General features: G+C 40.5%; 1 protein-coding gene and 1 pseudogene across 11 annotated transcripts in view; one reads left to right on the top strand and one right to left on the bottom strand.

Annotated features, from left to right (window-relative positions):
• Cacna1e (calcium voltage-gated channel subunit alpha1 E) overlaps positions 1-27,683 on the top strand; it is a 477,885-nt gene that overhangs the window by 312,597 nt on the left and 137,605 nt on the right. For all 11 annotated transcript variants that reach the window (XM_074047300.1, XM_074047306.1, XM_074047299.1 and 8 more), the window contains one exon: positions 9,510-9,613. In XM_074047300.1, coding sequence (XP_073903401.1) covers positions 9,510-9,613 — 104 coding nt within the window. The remainder of the gene's footprint in view (positions 1-9,509; positions 9,614-27,683) is intronic.
• Positions 6,677-7,806, bottom strand: LOC141414086 (phosphatidylinositol N-acetylglucosaminyltransferase subunit A pseudogene; annotated as a pseudogene).

The raw sequence follows: 27,683 nt of genomic DNA, 5'->3' as shown, positions 1-27,683 counted from the left end.
TGGCTCAGCACATGGAGAGAAATATTGGTTTCCCAGTGAGGCCAATCCAAGTGATAGTCATAGAAGTTAGGATGTGGTTGCATTTGAGGAGTGGGGGGACAGTGCTTAGGAAGAGGCCCCAGGGATGTCCAAGGTTATCTGGATGTCGACTGAACAATTCTGTGCACTTCCATCAAGGGAGATGCATATGATTTGTATGTTTCTGAAGAACATCTACACCAGACTCTGGGAGGGGAGATGGCATCTCTTTTCCGTCTTATACACCTCCTGCTTCTTGAGATGCCTTAACACTTCTTACTCTTAAAACCTACCTCCTTTATTCCACCACTGTTACAAACCTTTTCAATGGGTTTCTGGCCTCTGCTGTCTCTACCAAGGTAGTTTCTTAGACTCTCCTGTGATTCTTTTCTTTGAAAGCTTTAGCAAATTCTTTTCTGCCTTCCTAGACCAAAGAAGACCCATCTACCTCAGTGCCCCATTGTCCTTTCACAGTGCTGACCATGTTTAAACTTGTACTATGTGCTCAGCAGTTCCATGTGCCCCTTCCCCCCGCCATCAATTATACTAGGAGTTTCATAGGGGCCAGGACTGAACTATTTTGCTCATTTATCCTTATACCTCAGAGAGAATTTGTTCCATAGTAGGCTTTTCACAAGTTTTGGGGATGAAATATGACATTTCAGCTGAGACCTTGGAATCCAAGTCACTTGGAGTGGTGCAGGAACTGTCTTGCTTAGTGTTGGGAAGAAGTGAGAGTCAAGGGAGGGCTAGCCAGCTGGTAAGGTACATGATGTCAGTACTGGTACCTGCTGAGCACTCCTCTGCAGGTTGGCTGCCACCCCGAGCTATGTTCTGTTGGTCTGTCATCACCCTCATCGTGCGTGCAAGTGCACGTTTGTATGGCCATAGGGGAAGGAGTAGAGCAGTTGCATCAGAACCCAGCTTCTTTCCCCCACTGTAAACGCTCTTTTCCCTGGGAGTGGTCAGTGGAGGCTGTAGGCAGGTGCTTTTGCTGAGATGAATGGCTTGGCCATTTTGGTAGGTGAGGGTGGCTACTCCAACTGTCTCTCAATCTGAGCTCTATTAATAACTAATGAAGTTGAAGATTTCTCCTTGAGATGGAGCCTGAGGCCAGAGGTTCTCAACCCAAACCTATTTTGCCTCTCAGGATATTTGGAAATTCAGGAGACATTTTTGGTTGTCCTAACTGGGGGAGTCCAACTGTTATCTACTGAGTAGAGGGCAGGAGTGCTGCTAATACACAGCATAGGGAGCCCCATGACAAAGAATTTTCTGGCTCAAAATGGCAGTCGTACTACAAATTAAGAAACCCAGGTATAGGCTGGGCCAGGTCTGCCCAGTGGGTGCTGCCTCCAGCATGGGAAGCAGCTGTGCCTCCAAAGACCCTTTGTTTCTTAACAGACCCTGTGATCCATGCTGCCCTTCTTTCCAGCCCTGCCTAACATTCTCAGCCAAAGCATGTCATAGGTAATTCAGCCTCCCTGGTCAGAGCTGTTCTGTAAAGGGGGTACATGTCCAAGAGGACTTCCACATATTGTCCAAGAGCCTTGTAGAACCCTGTTACAGACCTCTTCCAAACATAGGGGCCCAGTCCTGCCTATACAGCCTCAGGCCAGGAGAGCCATGAGGCCACCTTCCTGTTGCTCTCTCCATCTCCATCTTTCTTTCCAATCTTTTTTTTTTCAGTACTGGGGTTTGAACTCAGGATCTTCACCTTGAGCCACTCCAACAGACCTATTTTTGTGATGGCTTTTTGTTTTTATTTTAAGATAGGATCTTGTGAACTATTTCCCTGGGCTGGCTTCAAATCGCCATCCTCCTGATCTCTGCCTCCTGAGTAGCTAGGATTACAGATGTGAGCCAGTGGAACCCAGCTCTTTCCAATCTTGCTCCTCCTGCCCCACCTTCCAGCATCTCTCTCCCACCCCCAAAGATTAATGTGATAATTGCCATGTGTGCCTGTTTACGCAGCGAGTGGGTGAACTTACCACCCCCAATCAGGCAGGTTCCCAAAGAAACGCATTCCCACGATGTCAGGACTGGTACCTGCTGAGCACTCTTGCGCAGGTGGTCTGCCACCCCCGAACTGCATTCTCTGTCTGTCATCACCCTCATTGTGCATGCATATGCATGTGTGTGTGTCTGTCATTCAGGGAAACAGCAGGTGAGAAAGAAGGAGAGCAGCCAACCTGCTAGTCTAGGGGACAGGCCTGCCAGGGAAAGTGTTGTGAATGAGAGGGACATCAGCACTTTAAATAAAAGGACACTGACCTGAAGGAAGACACTTCTCTGTAACACCTGACACATGGCAGGTATATTAGGGTATTCCGGAGAGACAGAGGCAGTAGGACATACAAGAAGGGATTTAATAGAGTTGCTATGCATGGTCACGGAAGCTGAGTAGTTTCACACTAGGCTGTCTGCAAGAAAGAGAACCAAAGAAGCCAGTAATGTAGCTCAGTCCAAGTCTGGAGCCTATGAAAGCTAATAGCGCAGCCCTTAGACCAAGGCCAAGTGCCCAAGAGTCCTCTGGAGGCCCCTGGTGCAAGTCTCAGAAATCAAGTTCAGTTCATACCTGGAATTCTAATGTCCGAGGACAGGAGGGAAAGTGTCCTCCCCCGAGGGTCAGGAGAGAAGCGTGAGCATGGGCACGAGTGTGTGAGTCCACAGTCCCTCGCTCCCACCTTTTCATTTTCTGCCCTTATCCCGGTCAGTTGGGTGGGGTGCCTGCCCACATTGAGGATGGGACCTGCCCACCTCACTCAGTCCCCTGATCCACAGGCCAGTCTTCACTGGAAACCCTCACAGAAACACCCAGAGACCATGCTTCACCAGCCACCCCAGGCATCCTTCAGTCCAAAGGTAACCATTGCAGTAGGTATTCTATCAGTAGTGTGGCATAGAGAGGCTGGCACTCTCTGGGCAGCATTCTTTGCAGAGAGATGATTTATGCTTAGCTGGTGAAGGTTCCCCTCTGAGAATCCCAGGGCCTGAACCTAGTGCAACATATTTTAGAAGTAGCAGGTCTCCTGTCCCACTCTTTTTCTTGGAGTCCTTAGCATGGCTGTCCTCCTCCTGTTATGAGACAGACACATGTGCATACCACAAGAGCAAGCAGCCACAACTAAGTGGTGGCACTCACAGTCTTCTCCTGGCTCTTACTTCTCACGATGCCTGGATGCTTGCTGCCTTCAGAGTTGTTGATTGCTTCTTTTTTAATCTCAAAAGACACTTCAGTGGATGTCTCTCCTACTCTGGACAATTTTAAGGTTTTAATAATGATGAATCAGAAGGAATGGAAGCCCTAATTAGCATCAGAAAGAATCTTGCCATTTTGGAGGAGGGAAACATGGAGTCCTTTGCTTAGCTACTTCCTGCTGAGTGATGTCCGGTTGTCCTTCTGGATGTGTCACTGGTTCATGGAGAAGAATATGAGGGGAGGGGAAGCCACCTGGCCAGGAAAGATGGGAGAGGAAAAACAGAAGAAACGACAGGGAGGGAGCTAGGTTTGTGAACAATCCATGGGAGCTGTCAAGCTGCTTTCTCCAGAAGAACCTTTTAAGCTGTCAGTCATCTTTAATAACCCTCAGGGCATCGTGCTGCTGGAGCTGGTGTCTTCCCTGCCATTCGCTTTCTCTTTTCCTTCCTTCTTTTTCTTTATCAAGGAGGGCCCCAGTGCTATGATGAATGACAATTGTAACAACTCAGAGAAAATTCCACTGATTGAGAAAGTATATCAGAATGAATCTGTATTGGTTTATTTTGAACTAGAGGATCATCTTATTAAAACTGTGGCCATCTATTGAGCATCTATGTATGCCAAACCTTTTGTTGGGTGCCAGACATAAAAATAGTAATATTGGTTAAAACAAACCAAAAACATTCTTGCACAGCACTAAGAGGACACTGTTCATCATGGGTATTTTATAGATGAACTGGGAAGCATGTTCCAGACCCTGGGCGAATGAGTAGAGTCCTTTTATCCTCATATTTCATAGGATGTACTCCCTGATGTGTTAATTAATTTTCTTTGAAAAAGAGGGTTCCATAATCAAAATTTATGAAATGGCATAATCAAAGTAAAGTAAATATTCTATATTACTATTACATATGAGTAAATAACATATTAATGATACTACATATGTAAAGTAAATAATATTATATACAGGGTTTCATTGTGATAGCTCCATATACACATATCTTGTGCTTTGATCAAATCCCCCCTCTATGACTCTTACCCCTTTTTTACAACATTTAATTGGTTTCATTATTCCATTTTCTTATATGCATATGAGGTACTTTGGTCATATTCACCCCTTGCTTTCACCCTCCCTACTCCTGCTGGTTCTCTTCCAACTGGTCCCCTTTTACATTCATGTGATTTTTTTGTGTGTGTGTGTAGATCCTGAATATCAGAGAAAATGTGACACTTATCTTTCTGAGTCTGGCTTATTTTGCTTAATATGATGATCTCCAGTTCCAGCCATTTTCCTGCAAATGACATAATTATGTTCTTCTTTATGGTGGACTAAAACTCCATTGTGTACATATGCACCACATTTCTTTAGTCACTCCTTAGGCTTATTCCATCACTTGGCTATTGGGATTAGTGCTGCAATACGGGTGTGCAGATAGCTCTGTTGTGTGCTGGGGAAATATGTGTCTGAGAGACACATACATGCTGCTCTGTGTTTCCCAAATTTCTCTGGTCACCAAAGCTGATTTTCCACAAAGCGCATTCATGTCTTGGGTCCTAGCAGTGAGAAGAACACAGTTTTGGACATGCTTAACACTCTGTGGCTGTCCTTGTAGTCACTCAGATGAAGTTGCTCTGAGCTCTCCTCACACTATGACTCAGTTTCTTCTGAGGCCAGAAATATCTTTGGAGCCACAGTTTTATCACTGCCATTGCTGATACTGACTAACACTATGGGCAGTTGAGCCCTGATCTGGGTGCTGGGCATAGAATTAGTCCTTGCTGCCAAAGGACACTGCAAAGGGGACTGGGTAAGCCATAAAGTGAATGAAACTGGTTAATCTGGCGCCCACTGTGAACAGTTGGAGCTAACCAGACTTTACAAAATGTTTGACTTATAATCATGAATGGAGCTCACAGGAGGACCCGTGCCTCAAAAAATCCAGTTTCCCATGTCCATAAAGACCCCTCATTGTTCTTGGCGTCTAGTTCTTCTGCATCTTCCTCCTCCTTTGTTTAATGATACAGAGAATTGACCCAGGCCCTTGAGCATCCTAAGCAAGTGCTCCACCACTTGAGCCACACCCCCAGCCCTTTTGTTTGTATTTTTTTGAAGTAGGGTCTCACTGACTTCTCCCTGGATAGCTTTGAACTCATGATCTTCCTGCTTCTGCTTCTGAGTAACTGGGATTATAGGTGTGAACCACCATGTCTAGCTTGTATCTTCCTTCTGATAATGAGAATTTTTATTTTATTTTTATTTCTTAAATGTTTTTATTGGCATATGATAATTATATAGGGGTTTCGTTGTGATATTTCCATATATGTGTGTATATGTGTATATATTGTACCCCAGTTTGGTTTACCCCCTTCATTAATCTCCTCCTCCCACTCCCATTCTTGAAATGACTTTGACAGGTTTCAGTGTTCCATACATGTACAGAAAGTACCTCAGCCATATTCACTCTCTTTACCTTCTTCATCCCCCCCTATTTCCCCTTACTATTTATCCTCCCCATAGCATGACCTGTTATATGTTCCTGTCCTTCACTTTTTAAATGCCTGGTGATTGCTCAGTGGGGTTTTGCCTTGGTATTTTATCTGTAAATATATTGTACTTTAGTCAGTCTAACCCCTCTGTTACTCTTCTCCTCTATTACTCTTCAATACAACTGTATTGTTCAACAGTTTTCAGTGAATTTCATTGTGTCATGTTCCTACACAGGATGTTGTTCTTCCAACATCATTCACTCACCACCATTCTTTTCTTCTTTTCATCCTCCCTTCATCTCTCTAACAGTCCCACTTTTGGAAATGTGTTCTGCATATTTATATGTATATATGACAATGCTTGTATCTGTCTTCCACATATGAGAGAAAACATGAGACCTTTGTCTTTCTGAACCTGAATTGCTTCACTTAACCTGGTTTACTTCATAAAACATTATGTTCTCCAATTCTGTCCATTTACCTGCAAATAACAAAATATTCCAGTGAATATATATATCACATTTTCTTAATCCATTCGTCAGTTGAAAAGTATCTGGGCTGTTTCCATAGCTTAGTTATTGTGAATAATGCTGTTATAAACATGGGTGTGCAGGTGTCTTTGCTGTATCCTGATTTATATTTCTTTAGATTTATGCCCAGGAGTGGTATTGCTGGATCAGGTGGTAGTTCTATTTTAGTTTTTTTCTTTCTTTTCTTTTTTTGTGTTTTTTTTTTAACATAGTTACAACTGACTTTATTTTTCATCTTAGTGTTTTTCAGTTTTTAAAAAATTTTCAATACATTAGTTTTGCAATCAGAAAGGAAAAGCCACGTAGTAGTCTGTATCCTTTACATTTTACCAAATGTGCAGGGCTGTTTTAATTTTTAAAGAGATCTTATCAATTAAAGAGCACCAAGTTACCATTTTTAACTTTTAGTAACCATTAAAACATCAAAGGTTAGGGGCAGTATTCATCACCATTCTAAAAATGTCTCTTCTTGGGTATATAAACTAATAGACCTTTCTTTGCAATAGTTAATACAGAAGTAGTTATAAAACCATAAGAAATGAAAAGCCAAATAATCATTATATACAAGTATTTGACAGCTTTCTACAAGTTAAAAAAAGTCTGCAATGCAAATATAGCTATTGTTTCATTACCTTTTCTGCAAACAAGTCTGCTGACAACAACAATAGTTATTACCCTATCATGCCTCCTAAATGGGTCTGGAGTGAAGTCAGTAGGGTCTACAGCATTAGGAATGACGGACACTATTTCAGGATTCAGTGCTGCTCTGAGTACAGTATTTTCCTTACTAGTATAAGAGACACAAATGATGTGGTTCGTGTCACAAAGAGACACAGTTAGAAGCTTGTTTGTAAGCACCGAGCTGACATCAGCAAATCCAAAAAGGGAATGGTCCGTGAAGACTGTCTGGAGCCCCATTGTCTTGGCGTGGAAGAGAGCATCATGGGCCATGGCAGAACAAGAACTATGGGAATGGATTATTGTAACTCTCTCCTGCACAAATATGTACCTGAGCAATGGCAGACTGTGAAAGAGGGTCGTGGCTGTAGATTGGCTGTACATGACTTTCAGAGGCAAGTAATAGACTTTGAGGCCATTAGTGAGGTAACGGATGCCTTTTTGATTTCCGTAAGCATGGGTAACAATTATGACCTTGTGCCCTCTTTCAGTGAGGCACTGAGAGAGCTGGTAAATGTGGCTTTCCACACCTCCCATATTTGGGTAGAAAAAGACACCATGCATATATTATGGATATAGATTCTACAGGTGGAAAGACTTTCAGGGCTAACTGGGGAGAATGTAGCTGAGGGAGGCTGGTCATGTTCATCTCCTCCACTACAGGCCATGCTGAGATAGTTTAGACATCAGTTTTTAGAGCAACCCAGTTAAGGAATGTGTCCAGTTACCCGCGAGTCCCATGGCCACCGGATTTTGTGTTTTGTTTTTGTTTTTTTGTGGGAACTAAGGGTTTTGCATGTGTAAAGCAGGCACTCTTCTGCTTGAGCCACACCCCAAGTCCCTTTTGCTCTGGTTATTTTGGAGTTGAGATCTTGCTAACTATTTTCCAGGACTGGCCTCAAACCTCAATCCTCTTAATCTCAGCCTCCCAAGTAGCTAGCTAGGATTATAGGCATGAGCCACCAGTGCCTGTCTAATTGGAATTTTTTTGAGGAGCCTCCATACTCCTTTCCACAGTGGTTGTACTAATTTACGTTCCTACCAACAATGTATAAGGGTTCATTTTCCCCCACATTCTCGCCAACAATTTTTGTTGTTTGTGTTCTTGATGATAGCCATTCTAACAGGAGTGAGATGGAATCTTAGTGTGGTTTTGATTTGCACAGGAAGCATTTTATTATTTGCTTGTAATTATAAGTCTCTCCATTTGCAATCATATCTCTCTGACCAGTGTAGGGGCAAGACAACGGACAAGTTCTCTGAAAGGTTGCTTTAGAAGCTGTGTTGAATAGAAGACTCTGCTATACGATGATAGCTGCCATGATCAGAAGGTGCCTATATTCTGTGGACTGACATACTTGAATGGGAAACAGAAAAGAAATGAGATGATTTGGGAGAGAAAAAAAAGATAGTGTCATAGAAGTCAACAAGAAACAGGACAGTGAATTAAAATATGTTTCCAAAGTTTAATAGTGTGTAGGGAGAAATAAAGAGGTAAATTGAAAGGATGAGCAAATGCTTTGCCATGAAAATTCTGAGTTCTAGTCTTAATTTTAGGCATGGCCTTTGAAATTGATGGCCTCAATTCCCCCAGTGAATTGGAGATAAAAATATCTGTTGTGAGTTTCAAGTAGATATTAAAGTTTTAATGTGAGGGTGGGATTGGGGGATGACTTCAAAGTCCTACATATGTGAACTGTAACTCAGGAAGACCATTTGGAAAGACTTGGAGAGGGAGAGTCAGGGCAGCTTAAGAGGAGTCCTTAGTTGGGAGGCACAAGTCTTAAGGCTTTCAACATGCTTTTAAGCTCTATTTCAAGGTTCTAATGAGACTTGCTGCTTAGGGTTACTACTTTGGTTAAGTCATGTGGTTAATCCTTCCTTAGTCCCCAACTCTGTATGGACTTAGTATCCGTGTGCTAAAAAGAATCAATAATATGGATTTGTATGTTCTTTTAACTTCATTGGTAGTGAAAGAGTGAGAGAGAGAAAAGAAAGATAACTTAAGTGATTCACCTTCAAATCTAGATTCACTCCTTATCTGTCCAGAAACTTTCTTGGGCCAGGCCTGGGCCAGCTCTATACAGCTGTAGAAGAACGAAAGTTAGAGCCATGACTAAGGGTTGAACAAAATGTGGATGAGCTGAATTTCTTGCAAGAAACCCAATAAGGGACTTTGTCTGCATCTATGGCATAGGGTGATGGGCATAGCCTGCCTTTGTCTTGACAATTTGTGTCCAATTTAGAGTGCAAAGGCCTAGAACCCATGCCACCACACAAAATAAAACCAATTAGTGTTCGCATGACCTTGGAAATGTATTTGATTTTTCTGCATTCAATTTTCTCATGTTAGGTGAGGCTGGTAGAATATTCCCACTCAGGCTATTACAGCAAGGCTAATGGTAGAGTCCTTCACTGGGCATTTGGCAGAATGAGCTAACCCACTATAGAGCCAATGGGGAGTGGAGAGAGGCAAAGTTTAACTATATTGCACTGGGCTTGCTACATCATTCTATGTGTGAAGCTGCAGGAATGCAAGTCTTGCTTCTGACAGATGGTTTTAAGTATTAAGGAACCTGTTTTCTTTCTTTCAGACCAATGATGCCTTAGGAGCCACCTGGAATTGGCTGTACTTCATCCCCCTCATCATCATTGGATCCTTCTTTGTTCTCAACCTAGTCCTGGGAGTGCTTTCTGGGTAAGCCAGATGTTTCTCTCTCTTCTTTGCTAACTGGAAGCTAATGCCTCCTTACTCATGACAGATTCATTCATTTAACCATCATTAGGAGACAATGAGTCGTCCCTTCGTACCTGTTCTATTCTAGATGCTGGGAATGTGGCAGCAGTTGACCATTCTAATCATCTTTATTATTCTTAAAAGTTAAAAAATCTTCATGTCAGGTACAACACTAAACACTGGACCTTGTGAGAGTTCATTTATCCATCCACCTTTTCACTCAATAACTATGTCAAACACTGTGCTAGTTGTTAAGCATATAAAGTTGAATAAGACACAGAAACTTTCTTATACTCTGAAAGTTCTTACTCTATGGTGTTTTGGACATAAACCACCACATTTGTGACTTGAATTCATTTATACCACTTTTCAAGTGCTCAATGTCCAGTGCATGGTGTGCATGCAAGGAGTACACAAAGTAGTAGTCATGGTCTTTCCCTTAAGAAATGGGTTGTGCAGAGAAGACAAAATGAACACCAAGACAAGTAGGGAATCAGTTCTTATACTGATGAATATCAACAACTTAGTTGGAGGGAAGGACAAATCTGTATAGTCTAAGGTTATCAGGATTGGTTTAATGAAGGATGGGGAATTTGCTCAGGATATAAAATATGTTACTGGGATAACGTAGACTATATGGGAGTGAACACCACCACAAGGAAAGTACTACCATGAGTGAAGATGAAGAAATGGGACATGTCAGGGAGTGTGAAGCGGCTATATCACATCTTAGGAATGCTTAGGCCAGGGAAATATTTTAGAGGACCTTACATTTTGCTAAGCAGAACTGAACTTAATTTTCTGTCAGGGTGGCAAAAGTTCTTTGCATGACAGTTTATAAAGCGGTCCATGGGGACATACTGAATCAAGTGGGTCATTTCTTGAGACTTCACTGATACAGGAAATAAAATTTAAGATAGGCACAAGGACAAAGAAAACAGGAAGAAGAACAATACATGAAAGATATGAACAAAATTTTCAAATAGAGAGAGTAAAATTTTCCAAGACATAGAACTTGGAAAAGATGAGGGTTAAGAACCAATAAAAAAGCAATCTGCTTGCTCTGCAGAGGCCAAGAAAGGCTCAACATTTAAACACACTAGGTATCCCTGAGGGCTAGAATGTGCATGGCACTAAAAACAAGATTGGTTGACAGTCTTTATCCCCCCACATCTGCCTTAAATCTCAGTCTCCAGATGATACTGGCAAGTGTCAGTGCCTCTCAACCCGACCCCTGCACAAGTTGGCAGACCTGTTCCCTGTGGAGGATTGAATCAGAGGAGCTCAACATAGTAACATCTGCTACATTCTGGAGTGGGCTGACATGTCACAATGGAAATGGGAGGGTCAAATGAAAGCTCACAAGCTGAATGTTATTTCTCAGGCCCACTTCTGCATTTTCAGAAATGCAGTGGTCTGATTAGGAATTTAGAGGATTCTTCTGTGTGGAAACTGTCTTCAGAGAAAAGATCTATCTATGTGGTATTTGGGAGACACCAGAGAAACCGACTCCCATCCCATTACCTTCAGTGAGGCTATGTTAGCTTCCTATGGCTCCCACAATAAGTTATAATAAACTAGATAGTTTCAAATTGAGAAAAAATTTATTCACTCATGAAATTGGGGTTAGAGACCCCAAATCTGGCAGAGCCATGTTCTCTCCAAAGGCTTGAGGGAAGAATTTATTTCCTTACTCTTCCATCTTGGTGGCCCTGGGCATTCCTGAGTATAGCCATATCACTCCAATCTCTGTATCATACCATCTCTTTCTCTCCTGTGTCTGTGTGGTCTCCCCTGCCTCGCTCTTATGTGGACACTGTCATTGGGTTTAGGATCATTGGATAATCTGGGATGATCCCTTCATCTGAACATCCTTAACTTTGTTATATTTGCAAGTACTTTCTTCCTGAATAAGGTCACATTCAGGACTTTCAGGAATTAGGATGTGAACATTGTTTTTTTTGGAGCCACTCGGCCCGCTACTCTCACCACTCCACAAACCCAAGCCATGCGTATAGTATTTCTACTGCCTCACACTTACATCTGAACCCACAGCAGTGATCATTAGTAGTTGAAGAAAATGCCCAACACAAAAGGCCAAAAGCAAAATAATAAATAGAAAAAAATAGAGAACTTGAGCAAATATGAACCATGCAGGACATAGAAGACAACTTCGAAAAAGAATGTATTTGATATCAGCAGAGAGAGAAGAGAAATAATTTCATCTACAAAATAACATTACTATGAAATAACCTGTTGAGAAGAGCTCTCAGAAATTAATGTAAAACTAATATAAAATGAATTGTTGTCCAAGTGTAAGAAACACAAAGAGATAAAAAGCTGTTGTAATATAAAGGTGAGAAAATCACATAGAAAGTAGAAGGGGGAAAAAGAGCCATGTGGTGTAAATCCCAGCACTGAGGCGACTGAGGCAGAAAGATTGCGAGTTTGTGGTGAGTCTAGGCTACATAATGAGACTTTGTCTCAAAAGAAAACAAAAATTATGAAAGAGGATAGAATACAGTTGATACAACATTTAAATATAATAAATAGAATCCTGTTCCAAAAAGAGAACAGTGAAATGAGAAGGAAGAAATTAACATAGAAAAATACGAGAAATGTTCCCAGAACCAAAAGACTCACATTGCAGATTAAAAGACTTGTTGAGACCTGTGCTGGGGTGTTCTTTCCAGTGAGTTTTTTGGCAGTGGGGAGTTGCAGGCAACCTGGGTGTCCAAAGCTGGGAGAGAAGATAGGTGAAGTGTTGTTAGGAGAAACAGATAACTGCACACAGGGAACATAGGGTATCTTAAGAACAGACTTTAGTGAAAACAAGGAAACAATGTGGCATAATATCATTTACATTTTGCATCTATGCAAGACATGCAGTTTGTAAAAGCAAATTCAAATAAAAGCTATACATCAAGTATATCATAATGATAGTTTGTATTGTAAGATGATAAAAGGTGGATTTATTAACCATGAAAATATCCACTAATCACTCAGCACAGCTAATAAAAAGAGAATACACTGGGAGAATCATCATGAAATTTAGAACGTCAGAGTGAAGAATATTTTGAAAACTTCTAGCAATTGGAAAAGGTATAAAGTTTACCTGTTAGGAATCAGGATGGCCTTTGAGCTTCCCAGTGGTAACACTGTAAGTTAGAAAACAATGTAAAAGTTCTTAAAACTTTCAGCAGGAAACTAATATTCAAGATCAATTCTGTGCCTGGTCAAAGAATTAGTTATTCATGAGATGGAATAGTAATCTTTTCAGACACCTTTGTGGAAGAAGTTACTGACGAACACGAGTCACTAAAAATAAGGAAGTAATTAAGGAAGAAAGACATGACATTATACTCACGGACACATGGGTTCAGTAGAGCACAGAGGCAGAGAGACCTATTCCCAGGATGATGCTGAAGAGAAGTCTAGGATGACAGCCGCCAGTGGCCTTGAGGGCATAAGAATTAGACTTGAAAATGATAACAGATGACTCTAGCAATGACACTTTTAAGAAACCGGTGAAAATATTATATTCGCTGATGTGTTGTATTCAGAAGAGTTCTGTTTGTTAAACAATATACTTAAGCTAGTCATGGTGGCACATATTTGTAATCTCAGAACTTGGGAGGCTAAGGAAGGAGGATTGTGAATTTGAGGCCAGCCTAAGCTACATAGCAATACCCTGTCTCAAAAACAAAGCACTATATATGAATTCACATACACAGACACACATACCCCCTACATACATTCACTGTAAGCATTTAAGACCAGCAAAATAAAGAAGCATTACTTATAAAGAAATATTAGCATAGCAAGTGCTCTGTGTAGCTCAGCTGTCAGCCTGATTTTCATTGTTGATGCTGAAACTTGAGCTACCCCTTTATGGTGGTGTAATGGCCTTGATTGAATGGGAGCATTGGAGGATGGGGAGGGGAATGAGGTATCAAAGACGAAAATCTTAGGTTCCACAGTATGGAAGTATTCAAGCAGTATCTAAAATGGAAAGATAAATAGCAGTTTAAGTATAATATTTAGAAACTTCGAAATGAGTACCAGAAGAAACAGGTAAGAGTTGAAAGTAGTTGCTCCTGGGGAGTGTGATTCAGGAGGGGTAGGGAGAGGTGAAGCAGAGAGCTGCTATTTTTTCATTATAAATCTTTCAAAATTGTTTGAGTTTTAAAACTCGACATACATTACTTTGAGAAAAATGGAAATTAAAAAATTTAAATAAAAATACTGCACACACAAAAAAGTGTAGGATGAAAGGAGTATATAAGAACATTCATCTAGTGTCAGTGGGGGAAGGATTGGTACTGGGAGAGGTGAGATTCAGGAGGATTGAGAACTAGCTCTGTGGCACTAAGGGCTGAGGGGATAATTTATGAAATGATCATGAAGGAGAAACAGGAGCCACTGTGAAGGAATCCTTCATAGGGTGTTTCTTGAGTCAAGAGTCTTAAGACATGATGGGATTTCTTGTGTATATATTCATTTTGTGAGCAATTCTTAGCATCCTTTTGTTATGCCCAAGCACTGTTCTAGCTAAATCTCCATGTAGCCTGTCCCTTCAACTCAAATGGATTCCCTCTGGGAGTGGGAAAGACCGACCACAGATGTCTTTCTCCTTGTATGTCAAGTTAGGAGATCCTCTCTAGTTTGTGTGATCTTAATCTGATGTTCTTTATCCTTACTTCTTAAATGTGTCCACCTTTTAATTTAGAAAGTTGAAGAGAGATTTTTTTTTTTACTGCTTGAAGAGAGAGAAAATTAGATACAGTGTTAGCAAAAAGTCATCAGTGTTCTAGGTAAGACTTCAATACAGGTTCAAGGTGTGTCTTAACAGAGCTGGAAATGGGGCAGAGCACAGCTCCACTGGACAGTGCCTGTGTCTGACCATGTGAACTTGCTCCTGCTTGGAATTTCATCTTTTCATTCTCCCACATCCTTCTGCAGCATGTGGGAAGGAGCATCATCTTTAGCGGGGCTTTCTTGTGTAAGAAGCCTAATCCTGTAAGCAGCTGCTTATTTGCATTGTGCACTTGAACAAGTTACTCTAACCTTGCTGATCAGTAAAACGGGCTAGCAGCCCCTCTGTCTCTCTGTCACATATAAAGCATAGCCCAGGGTCCCGCATGGAGTAGCCCTTAGCTCTCATGAGCTGCCTATGCCCTTTGATCATAGTGATAGTCACGTCCTCTGCTTGTTGGGTCCAGGTGACTGTTATCTGCACAGCAGTCTGTGGATGTTTGGATTGAGCCAGCTGTGGACCCATCAGCTCCTTGCTGGCTGGGAGACATCCTACTCAGGTTAGGAGATGCCATGGAACTGGTATGGCAGAAGCATCCTTAGCGCCCTGGAGAAGCCTAGAAGTGGCACCGACAGCTGGAAACAGCTGGTGTGAATAAATTCTGACATTTAAAGGAGTGTTAACAATAGGGGCCTTACAGGCTGAGACTGAAATATTTCTGTCCTGGTTTCTTTTTCACGTCTGCTGCTAAACCTCCCTCCGGCATTTGGGGGTTTTGTCTGGCGTCTGCAGAGTGCTCAGTAGTAGTGGGTCCTGTGTACAGGACGGGCCGTGGGCTTTCTCTGCTGTCTCATCTGCTCTCTCATGCCTCTAGAGAGAATGTAGCCTTTCTCCCTGGAGTGGGGCTTTAGTTGGAATTTGTGCTTTGAGGCCACTGGGGAAATAGCTCTGAAAGTTTTATCCCCAAGGAACAGACTTTCTGTGACCTGCAAACAGTTTGCATGTTGTAAGCCAAGGCAATTGCAGGAACAGAGAGACATAGCAATGGAAGGAGGGGCACACATATCTCTATTTGGGCAAGTGAAGAAGAGAGGCTAGGTGGGGTAGGGGGAAGGTTACTCATGGTTCCCAAGGGACCAAGTGTGGAAATGACCAAGGTCCTATCCCAGGGTCTGAGCATGGTGGAAGGAAGGCTGTGAGGTGTGTTTGTCGGCTTCCTATTTAAAAAGGAAGGATGGATAGAGGCATTGTAGCATTTTTACTTGTCTCAGAGGAAATAAGATTTGATGAAAACCATTACCTTAGACTTGAAGAGAAGCAGAGCTTCCTGTCTCCATGGCAACAAACCAGGGCTGCAAAAGCACATCCTGAAGTGCTGTCAGGGGCTACAGGGCAGAAGCCTCACACACACAGAAAATGACCCTGAGCTATTCCAGTGTTTCTACCCACTGCTCCTAGGGCTTCTGGAGAGAGGGAGATAGACTTAGGGGAGCAATTGGGCCGGTGCAGTCAGTCAGGCCAAGGACTACTTAACAGATGTACACGTGGAGCAATGTGAAATCTCATGTATGTAAAGCATGTCTTAGTTTTCAAAGATTTTATTCCTTGCAAGAACTCTGTGCAGTATGTACACAGTATCTTTATTTAGAGATGGGAAGAGGAATGTTTAGATATGCTAATCTCCAACTAAGTACTGGCAGAGGTGGAGCCAGAGGTTACAATTGATCATCCTCTGGTTAGATGCTTGCTTTAGCATACCAGGTGGACTCCACCAGGGATACTGGCACCAAGGGTGGCACAACTAGAGAAAGGTTACCTATAGTCTCATCCTGATCATACAGATATAGATAAAAGTTTTAATCTGTACATGCATTGATATACACACTATTCACACAGGCTGGTCTTCATATATGCAACATGACCTTCCACATGCAAGGTGAAAGATGCCAACACCCATTATCAAGGACCTTTTTTCCTAAGGACTGACGGCGAAGGGTGCACTGGCAATAATAGAAGGGGGAATTCTTCTGGTTTCATCTCTTCAAAGAGTGTAATGGTTCCCCCAACTAGCAAAATGATAGATGTCTATCTTGCTGGCTGGGTTTAGCAATTCAGCACAATTCGGTAAATGTTTATTTAGTGTTCACTATGCAAAAGACACCTTCCTAGACTCTTACATTACAAAGATGAATAAAACAAGGAAATTGTAGCCTAATGAAGGAAACCATTCAAAAGACATGTAATAGGATCTAAGTTCAAATAGTTCAGAATTCTAGTCCCCTTAAGGCTATTTATTTAAGATTCATGTATGTTGGTTCCTAACTATCTTGCAAGGCTTTATTGAGGACACAAAGGTAAAACCTAGGTCTTGACCATAGGAACAGATTAACCAATGGACCTGCAGGGTTAAACTTTGAATCTCCCAAATACCCTGCACTTACACATCAAGAGGAAGCACCTGAGTACTTCCAAGAGCTGAATTGAGAAAAGAATGGCTGTGCATCTTAAGAAGGAAATTATTCATGCCCAACTCAATGTTCCAGATGAAATTTCTGAGGGTTTTTTTGTGGGTATGAGTTTGGCATGTGTCTGATCCTCCCAAGATAAGTTGACATGGCTAAAACGAGTGTATGAGTGAACTGCACAGTGATTCTGCTGATGAGATTCTAACAATAAAGTCAGTCAGAAGAAATTCAGTAATTTGCTCAGATAGCAGAGTGGCTGCTGTCTGTTACCCACTGTGAGGGCCTATTGGTACCAGATCAGAAAAGGACAGGTAGTCTAGGTAGAAAGATAGCAACAGGGTTAAGTTTAAACTAGAAGTGAGCTAGGATCAGGTAAGACCAACTGAAGAAGGTGCCATTTGTGTGTGCTTTTGATGAGCGATTAATGGTTAGCTGGAAGAGAGGAGGAAGACATTCCAGCAGGTTAAGAGTCAGGGAAGGTAAATGCCTTAAAGTTGTGAGCAATTTGAGTGAGTCATGTAGAGGGAAACAGGAGGTGTGAAACTAAAGGCAGAGGCAGAGTCTTGTCATGAAGGACCTCTTGGGCTAAGCAAATGAGTTTAAACTTGGTCTCAGAAGCTCATGGAGGTTCTGAAGCTATAATCTAAGAAGATATCTAGATTTGTATTTGTAGGGGATCATCCTGGAGAAAGTTTAGATAAGCTGGATGAAGTAGGGAGACTCCTTAGGAGCAGCAACTTGGGAGAGAAGTAGAGAACCAATGTGCTCAATGGATGAGGATGGAGAAGATGGGACAGATTGAAGAGGTGTGGTGGGGTGGAATCTACGGTACTTGTGGCTGTGTGGGTGTGGCGGAATGTGCACACCCACACAGCCACAAGTAAGAGGACAATTTCTTGGACTGCTTCTGGATTTCTGAATTGAGCCACCAGGTGGCTGGGAGAGAACACAGAACAAAGAGTAGGTTTTGAGGGAAATAGGGTAGATTTTGGATTGATTGCATTTGAGAAAATATAACCCACTTTCTGTCCTTTGCCCAGTTCACAGCAATAGAGTAGAGGTGGTTTAAGATTGATTTTTTTTTAATGCTGTGATATTGAGTCAGTGCTGTGCACCAAACATCGTGCTAATTCATGACACATACTGTCTTATTTAATCCACATAATGACCCCATTAAGTATCACTTTCTTCTATTATAAATATGGTAATTGTTGCAGATTTGGTAATTTCCCTAAGCAAACAAAGCTATTAAGCAGCAGGTTCAGAATTTGGAATCAGGCCTACTGGGCCTAAACACCTGTACCCTTGAACACATCCTCCATGTAGTTTGCATGTCCTTTATGGAAGGAAATTATCTGGCATCCTGTACAGTAAAAATGAAAGGGCTATCACTGGCAATCGGGAGAGCCCTGAAGATGGAGATTTCAGTTATACCCAGGATGGGAGAAAATCTTTGCCAGCTATACATCTGAAAAGGGATTAATAACTAGAATTTACAGGGAGCTCAAAAACTAACCTTTCAAAGAATCAACAACCATCTGAATAAATGGGCAAATGAACTGAACAGACAATCCTCAAAAGAAGTAGTACAAATGGCCAATAAACCTATGAAGAAATGCTCAACATCCTCGGCCATAAAGGAAATGCAAATCAAAACTACATCAAGATTCTACCTTACCCCAGTCAGAAAGGCTACCATCAATAACACAACAACAACACATGCTGGTGAGGATGTGGGGGAAAAGGAACACTTCTACACTGTTGGTGGGAATGTAAATTAGAGTAACCACTCTTGAAAGCAATATGGAGGTCCCTCAAAAAACTAAAAATAGAACTATCATATGATCCAGTGATACCATTCTTAGGCATATATCTGAAAGGATGTGCTCCATGATATGATAGAGCCACTTGTACACCCATGTTTACTGCAGCACTACTCACAATAGCCAAGCTTTGGAAGTAGCTCAAATGCTCCACAACTGATGAATGAATTAAGAAAATGTGGTATATATTCACAATGGAGTTTTATTCAGTCATAAAGAAGAATGAAATTATGTTGTTTGCAAGTAAATGGATGGAACTGGAGAACTTCATGTTAAGTGAAGTAAGCTAAGATAAAAAAATCAAAGGTTGCATGTTTTTTCTCATATGTGGAAGTTAGACCTGTAAGTTAAATGTATCTATAGAATAACATATATGATTATATATATTATAGTGACAGAACAAAATTGTATTAGTGAGTCTGTCTGAAGGGGTTATAGTAGGTGGAGAAAGAAAATGTTAGAGAATGGAAAATATGGAAACAACCCATCTACATATGAATACAATATAATGCACTGTACAGTAAACTGTTGACTATTTAGGGAGCATGGTGATAGAGAATGAGTAAGTAACAGAAGGGAAAAGTTAATTTGATAAATGTAGGATATATACAAACCTGAAGCTAAAACCCCCTTGGACTATCAATATACACTTAATTAAAAAAATGAAGGGCAGGAGGGAAAAAATAAATCTTTTCCAGGGGTAGGTATCAGTGGGAGGGGGTGGGCACAGGGATGGGGGAATGAAGGTGGGTGTATTTTGTATCCATATATGAAAATAGAGAAATGAAACCTGTTGAAATTGTTCTAAGAAGGGGCGGTAGAGGGGAAGAGAGAAAATGATATAGGGAATACATCTGACTAAGATATATTGTAAGCACATATGTAAATATCACAATGTATCCCCCTGTACAACTATTATATGCTAATAAAATCATTAAAAACCCACAATAGGGTGTTCATGGTTCCTACTTTGCCTAGAAGAGCACTTTTCTGGGTGAATTGTATGACCAAGGGGTCCCATATGAAGCTATGGGAGGTTTTGTTGTTTAAAGAACAGCATTTGCCCAAGACACTGCTTTGTATATCAGTTGTTAAAGTTGTGTCTTAGTGTGTGGTAAAAACTACTTGAAGAAGAAGAGACTCTGTGAGCCTCTTGTAGTTTGTTCCTTATTACAAATAAGGAAACTACTAGCAAGTGAAATGATTTGTTCAGCTAAATATACAGCTCCTTGCCATCAGATCTTGGCTAGCACCTGTCCTGGGTGCTTTTCCCTCTTTGTCTAGGTGTGGCCTCATAGTAAAACATACTCTGTAGACAGTGCTCCTGGGTTTGATTTCTATGCCTGTCACTTGCTGGCTACATGACATTAGGCTAGTCACTCTTCTACACCTTCAGTTATCCAGTCATGCATAAGGATACTATCCACTACACAGGTTTATTGGGGAAATGCATTCAGATCACGAATGCTAAGTGTTTAGATCTGGGAGGTAATAAATGTTAGCAGCTGGGAAAGAGCCATTCTTCTTACCTACCAGGTACTTCACTGAGCATTAACATGATTTCAGATGTTTTCAGATACCACTTGTCAGGCTGACCACCCATGGCAACCTACAGGGAACAGTAAAGATGGAGTGTGCTCTTGTGCACCACCTAGGGCCACCATCTTAGACACATCACCATTGCAACTCCTTGGAAATGTCCTTGCTTTCCTGCCACTCTGGCCTGGAATAAGCTTCCATCCTTTTCCTCATTTTTCTTTGTTAATCCATACTTATCTCTCACAGCCTGTTTCAACTCTTGACTTCCTTCATGACATCTTTTCAGGTTCATACCCCTACTCGTATTTTGCAGTTAGAGTTAAATCTTTCTCCCTCAGGCTCCCATAGTACCATGTATCTGAGAATCAGTTACTTATAGTAATATTATGGATGGCATTCCATTGTAGAATTTTATAATAATACTAAAGATAAGATCTAACATTTATCGAAAGCTTATCACCTGCCCGATACTATGCTAGACACTTTATGTTACTTTAATTAATTTTTATAACTGCTTTCACAAGTCAGGTGGTATTGTCAACCCCAGTTTATAATTGAGAAAAATAGAGACTGAGAGAGTTAAAGAATCTTGCTTAAGGTTGCATGGATAGCGAAGAGCACAGCTCTCCTGCCTCCGCAGGATGCACTGTCTTCCTTGTATTAGCATGATGAATGTCTCCATCACCTGTTGGATTTTTTTTCTCACACCAGATATGTTTTTCCATGTAGTCAGATCTGCCCTAACATCCTAGTGCCTTATTGTTGTACTTGCTACACTGAAAGGAAACCAAGTGTAACACCAGGACCTTCTTGGGGGTTGCAGGACCTTATGATCTCCTATACAACAGTGTGTCAGAGAACTGAGGAAGAGGCTGGCATCTTACATCAGGCGCATCATCACTAGTATTGAAGATCCTGTATGGAATGAAGTTCTTACTTATAGCTCACAGGCATTACAGATAAGCAATTGTCATAGATTGAACATTTTTACACAGGGTTATTAGTATTTTTTCTGGTTGATTGCTCACACCCTCTGCCCATTTTTTTGGGTGCCATATTTATCTTTTTCATATGGACTTAGAAGATGGTAAGGATTCACCTTACCATCATTTGTCACACATTTGTCATGTGTGGCAAATGTTTCAGTAATAACAGTTTTTAAAGGATAAAGTTGTTATCCTATTAGAAACTATGGGTAACTAAAGCAGTTGGAAGCCAAAAAAGTTGAAGCAGTCATTCTATACTACGATAGAGTGTTCCATTTAGAAAGTAGTTCATGGCTATTCATTTATTTGATTCTCACAATGACCTGTAGCAACATATTGTCATTATTTTACAAATGAGATTATGTTTCATAGTAAACAAGGCAGGCCCTGAATCACAAATCTTTGCAAAAGTGTTATTTCTGATTCTCAGTCCACTGCCTTTTTTTATACAAAAGAGGAATAGCTAAGGAATAACTTAAGTGTTCCCAACTTAGGATGTGCAGTTTTCATGTATTGTACATGATACTTACATAGGATGAGCATTTCCAAGGGGATCTTTGCTGCTTGGCTTCTACTCAAATGAGTTGTGACTTATATGTATTCTCCAGCACAACAAAGTGCTTTCTGAGTTTATTAATTCAACAAAGATTTACTGACCACCTGTTAGGTACTGAACATTGTTTTAGATGCTGGAAATTCACAAAGCCCTACTGTGAGGGAGCGTATATTCTTCTGCTACACACGTAATCTATAGTTTATATAACATTATTCCCCATTTTAGGACGTAAAATATTGGGAAGAAGTATAATCAGTGCCAATACCCTGAAATTGCCCTGTGTTGATAATACTATAGGCTGAGACTATGACTGTGAAATGTAATACAGCTGCTTTGGGGAGAACTCTACTTCTTTTATTCTTTAAATTTCTGTCTTCTCTGAAAAATCAAGCTCTAGTGCACACTTGCTTTTATTTACCTGTGGAAACAGAGGTGGTGCCAAAATAGGTTCTGAGAGCTCTGCCATTATCGCAAGATCATTAGCTGAAGATGCATGGTAGGAGTAAAAGGTGAGGTTGATATCCAGAAAAGGCTCATGATCATATCCAGAAAGGTCAACTCAGAGGCAAGCTCAAAATATGGAGGGAAAAGGAATAGAGAAATTGGTACGAGGAACAAGCAAGGTAAATAACCAAAATAAGAATTTGTCCTTTCTGTAGAGAAACTTGGACAACTTAGTTAGGTTGGGACCTCATTAGGTGCCTTTTAGCAGTGAAGACAACAGCCTAATATGAACATTTCTCACTTGTATGCTGAAGGACTCTTCACATATGGAGTGTTGGGTTGGCCAAGTTCTCAAATTGCAGAGACAATCCTGGCATCTCCTTAGTCATACCCTACCTTAATATAGATTCAACACTCTACTACATTTATGTATAAATGGGTATATGCACATATGTATACATACATGTGTACATATATGCATGTTTTAGTTATTTGCTAACTCTGATGTGTGTGTTCCAGTCTTTGTCCCTCCATGAAGTACTTAAAAAACCCAGAAGATGACTGTACCAGTCTCTGAATTTGCCTTGACAGCAACTACATTTAAATCTATTTCAAGAATGTTTTTACTTTCAAATCTCATTTTACTTACCTGTTTTTAGGAGGAACTATTTCTGACTTGTAGAATAATATAGCATGAAATTATATTTAAGAAGATGGCTTTTCTAAGAGACAATCCTGAATTTAATTTACCTGTCTGCTACGAAGCTCTAAAGTGTTTTTCTTTACTTGGTGACTCCTTAGGTGTCCCTAACTTAGGATGCCCCAAACTTAATTCATTATTTCCCTATGCCATCATTAAATACACACATTGTTCTTTCATATTCTCCATCTGTGATGTTTTATTACATTCATTATCCAAGATGGAAATCTGAGTTAATTTTGATATTTTTCTCACTTATTCTCTGCATCTGATTGCTCACCAAGACCTTCTGACCCCATTTGGAAGAGTTTTGTGAACAGTGTCCTGAACTATAGAGATTGCTTTCTGAATGCTCTCTCTGCTCTGAGCCAGTAACTGTCCATGGCCAAAAGAGTTATGGCCTTTGTGTCTTCATTATTTATAATGGCTTCCCATTGCCTAAATAATAGAACCACTCACATATCCATTTAATCAGCCTTGCAAAAAATAGGTATTGAGCTGCTTCTGTGTGTTCTAGATTGGGACTATAGGTGGGAACAAAATTAAAATGACTGCCTTCATGAAACTTGCTTTCTGCAGTGGGGACAGTCTAAGGGACATTTATTCTGATTTAGATAAATGGAAGGATAAATCTTATACTTGAAAAGGAAAACTTCAAATTACAAAGATAACTTCTCCTTACTTCAGTATTTAATATAATATTAGTAGATGGAAAGAGTTTTACTTCAGTAAATTACATTAAAATTATCTGAAAATCTAAGTATATAAGAACAGCCTAGATATTTCATGAAAAGAATAACAAGGAATAGGGGCATGTTTTTATAGGTAGCAAAATATATTCTAAATCTAAAATAATTCAAACAGTGTGGTCTGTGTAGGAATAAACGTATTCAAAGGATACCCCAAAAATATATTTATATAATAATTTGTGTGTGTGTGTGTGTGTGTGTGTGTGTGTGTGTGTGTGTGTGATTTCAAACTAGTGAAAATGAATCACTTAGTGAATGATGTTGATGACCGGTGAGGTACATGGAAAAAAATTGAGTTGGAGCTCCATCTTGTATCTTATACCAAAATAAATTGCAGATGGAGCTAATGCATGTATTTTAAAAATTAAATCATAGAAGTGTTCCAAGAACTATGGACAATTAGAAAATCTCCAAGGGGGAGATTTTTTAATTTTCTAAACATGATAAAAATAAAAAGCCATAAAGGAAATAATTGATATATTTGAATTTGTAAAAAAATAAGCATACATGGACTGCTGTAATTCATTAGTAAGACAACCCCCCCCCCAAAAAAAAGCCTCTTGAATTATAAATGATTGTGTAGAGGATTAAGGAAGGTGGGGAAAAATAAGGACAGATGATTGATGAGTGGTGAGACTTTATGATAAGGCTCTAGGTACAGAGAGAAAAATGAGGACCTCAAGCCCTCATGGCTGAAGCATAGAGGGAAGAATGCAGTGATGATTTACGTGGTGCAAAGGACAATGAGAGACTGGCTGTAGTGAGGGAGGAAGGTCATATGGAACATGATCTCAAGATTAAACTGTGAATGTCTTGGAGAATTTTGGGTCCATTTACTGAGATAAATAAGTTTCAGCAGAACAAAAGCTCTTGTTCTCAGAGGAGGATGCGTTCAATTTCAGATAGAGGGCTTGAGCTCCAGGAAGCTGAACGAGTAGATAGGATCAGCCAGTATCTGTCTTAAGAACAGAGGAAGAAAGATGTGGCATACTGTTAGAACATGACAGAGAAAACAGTACAGGCAGATAAGGTTAACTACAGAAGGCATGCAAAGAAGAAAAAAACAGAGCCAGGAAAAGAGATGTCTAGAAATACTCACTGTTTAAGAGTTAGGATATCAAGATTGGGCAAAGTATATGACATCGAAAGGAAAATGTCACAGGAGACAAAGGAGTACAGGGTTTCAAAAGGCAATGAGAAGACCCCAGGGCTGGGGGTGTTGCTTAAAACAAAGAGTGCTTGCCTAGCAAGTATAAGGCTATGGTTCAATCCCCAGTACCCACCACCCTCCTTCTGAAAAGTAAAAGAAGGCTTCAAAGGCTGAATGAGTCATAGACAGTCAATATATCGTTGACTGAAAAGAACTGTAGAAACTGGCCACGTGGAGAATCTGTCTGGCTGCCTTTTATTCTTGTGGAATAATTATAAAATCACAAGAAGTTGAAAAAATGTACAGGATGTCTTGTGCCGGTCTCTCAGACAGCCCCCCTCCCCCCCTGCCGCCACACACCAGGGGTAGCATCTTAAATCGCTATTGTATGGCACCAAAACCAGGAATTGACATGGGTAGAATTCACAGAGCTTATTGAGATTTCACTGATTTTACATGCAGTTATTTGTATGTGCAGATTGTGCCATACAATTTTGTCACTTGTAAATTTGTGTAACCACCACCATCACAAGATAAGACAGGGAACTATTCTATCACAAGACTCCATTTACCCTTCCGAGTCACACTATCTTCTACCACCCCCAGCTCCTGACAACTACTAATCTGTTCTCTATTGTTCTAGTTTTGTTGTTTTAAAGAATGTTAGATAAATAAAATTACATGGTGTGTAACTTTGTAAAAAATTTTTTTTCACTCAGTATAATTTCCTTGAAATCCATCCAGGTTGTCCCTTCTATCAATTGTTCATTCCTTTTCAAACCTGAATAGTATTCCGTTGGTGGATGTACTACAGTTAGTTTAACCGTGCATCTCTTGAAGCACACTCTGATTGTTTTCAGCGTGGAGGGCCTTTATAAATAAGGCTTCTATGGACATTTTTTTGCAGGCTTTTGTGTGAACTTAAGCTTTCCGTTCTCTGTAATAAATGCAAATTCTGGGCTATATGGAAATCTAAGTGCAAATTCTGGGCTATATGGAAAGAGCATATTTAATTCCATATGAAACTGCCTACTTGTCATTCAGGTGTGATGTACCATTTTTTATGTTCTTGCCAGTAGTACGTGGGATTGCTGTTTTTTCTGCATTTACCTACTGGCTTAAAAATTAAATAATGATGAATATTAATAAATATCAACAATTTGAATGGAAAGCTTAGGCAATGTTAATGTATACTAGTGGTTATTAAGTAACATTTATATTATTAAGGGCCAATAGATTCTCAGAAAAACAAACAACAACAAATATTGGGTGGGCAGAAAAGATACAAAGTTAACTTTTAATCTTATCAATTAAAGAGTTTAAAACAGGTTAGTCACCTCAATTACTAGCTTCTCTCACCATCAATCTACTGATGGAAGAGTCCAAATTAATGCTCCTTGTCTTGCATGGTGCTCCAAGCCCAGCCCTATCATCATTTCCAACCTCAGTTCTGTTTCCGCTCCCTTAGTCCTGCCACCCAGTTTGCTGATCCTGGAGCCCCCAGATAATCATTTTTTTGCCTGGAAATAACCCAACCCCCAACAACCACTTCTACCCTTTGCCTTGTATGACTTGGGAACTCTGACTCATCCTTCAAGGTCAAGTTTCCTCATCGAATTCTCATTGCACTATACGTACACTCCTTATTAGAGTACTTGCTACCTTATTTTATAGTGATTTGTGGAGGTCTTTGCTTCTTTCGCAGCATTATAAAGGCAGGCCCCATGGTGAATTCATTTTCCTTTTCTCAGCACTTATGAAGCATAATTAACAAACACGTAGGTAGGATCTGAGAAAGTGCCCTCCAGTGAACAAAGATCAACTTCCTGTTTGTGGGGTGTCTGTGTTTGTCAGTGATTTCCCTGGGACTCTAGGCATTGTTTTCAGTGGATGTAATTCCCCTGAAATCTGAGTTTAATGTTAGTTGAAGAGCTGGGCACAGAGTACTGCTGTAGAACCCCATTATTTTGCTGGTGTCAAGGGACAACTCTAAGAACAGTGCCATAGACTATTACGTGGAGAAAGGGAGAACACTTGTCACTATTAGTATGATGTACATGACCCAGCGTAATGAAATCATTGCTGTTGTGAGGACTTTTAAATGGCTTTTTGGTTGTTGTTTCAATTTATTCCATATGTTCACTTCACTGTAACTTTAATGCCAAAAATCTTAGGCAATTCAAGATTAGAAAAAGCATTTTTTTGCTTTAACTTACTTACATCTCTCTCTCTCTCTCTCTCTCTCTGGTCTATAGACCCTCTTGGTAATTGGCTTCGCCATGAGGAAATTTGTAATAGTGTTAGAGCCCTGCTTCATTCTGAGCTTATAGCCCACAGTCAAGCCTCTATAATTAGACATGTTTTCTGTGCACTTGCAGACACGTGCACCCTGAGGTGGCTGAAAGAATACCTCTCAATTTCCCTGGTTGATAATCACAGTCTTTATAACTTGGTTATATACCGAGTGCTTGGCATTTCTAGCTATTAAGTTCAGATGCTGTTAAGAGTTTGTAGTTGAATTAAAAGTTCTTTATTTTCCCCCTGGTGTCAAGTGCATCACTACATTCTCAACACTTAATTATCATTGCGTCCCAAAATATTCCTCATTTAGCAAAAATATTGAAATTACTTGTTCCTGTTGAAGAAGCAAGCTCTGATATGCAAAAGAGCACTAAGATGTTCCATAAAGAACCTGGGAAACGAACAGCATTCAAGAGCATTTGGGGCAACAGGAGGGAACACCAAAGTCTGTTAAGGGGCCACTTGACTCGTGCCTGTAGTAGACTCAGCTGGACAATCTGTTTAGCAGCCGACAAGTCTATTGACTTGAAGTTGACTTTTCCAGAGGAGATACCTTAATCCT

The sequence above is a fragment of the Castor canadensis genome, chromosome 11 (assembly GCF_047511655.1).
Source record: "Castor canadensis chromosome 11, mCasCan1.hap1v2, whole genome shotgun sequence".
Lineage (NCBI taxonomy): Eukaryota > Metazoa > Chordata > Mammalia > Rodentia > Castoridae > Castor > Castor canadensis.
The sequence above is the reverse complement of the archived record's forward strand: the minus strand, read 5'-3'. Positions and strand labels throughout refer to the sequence as shown.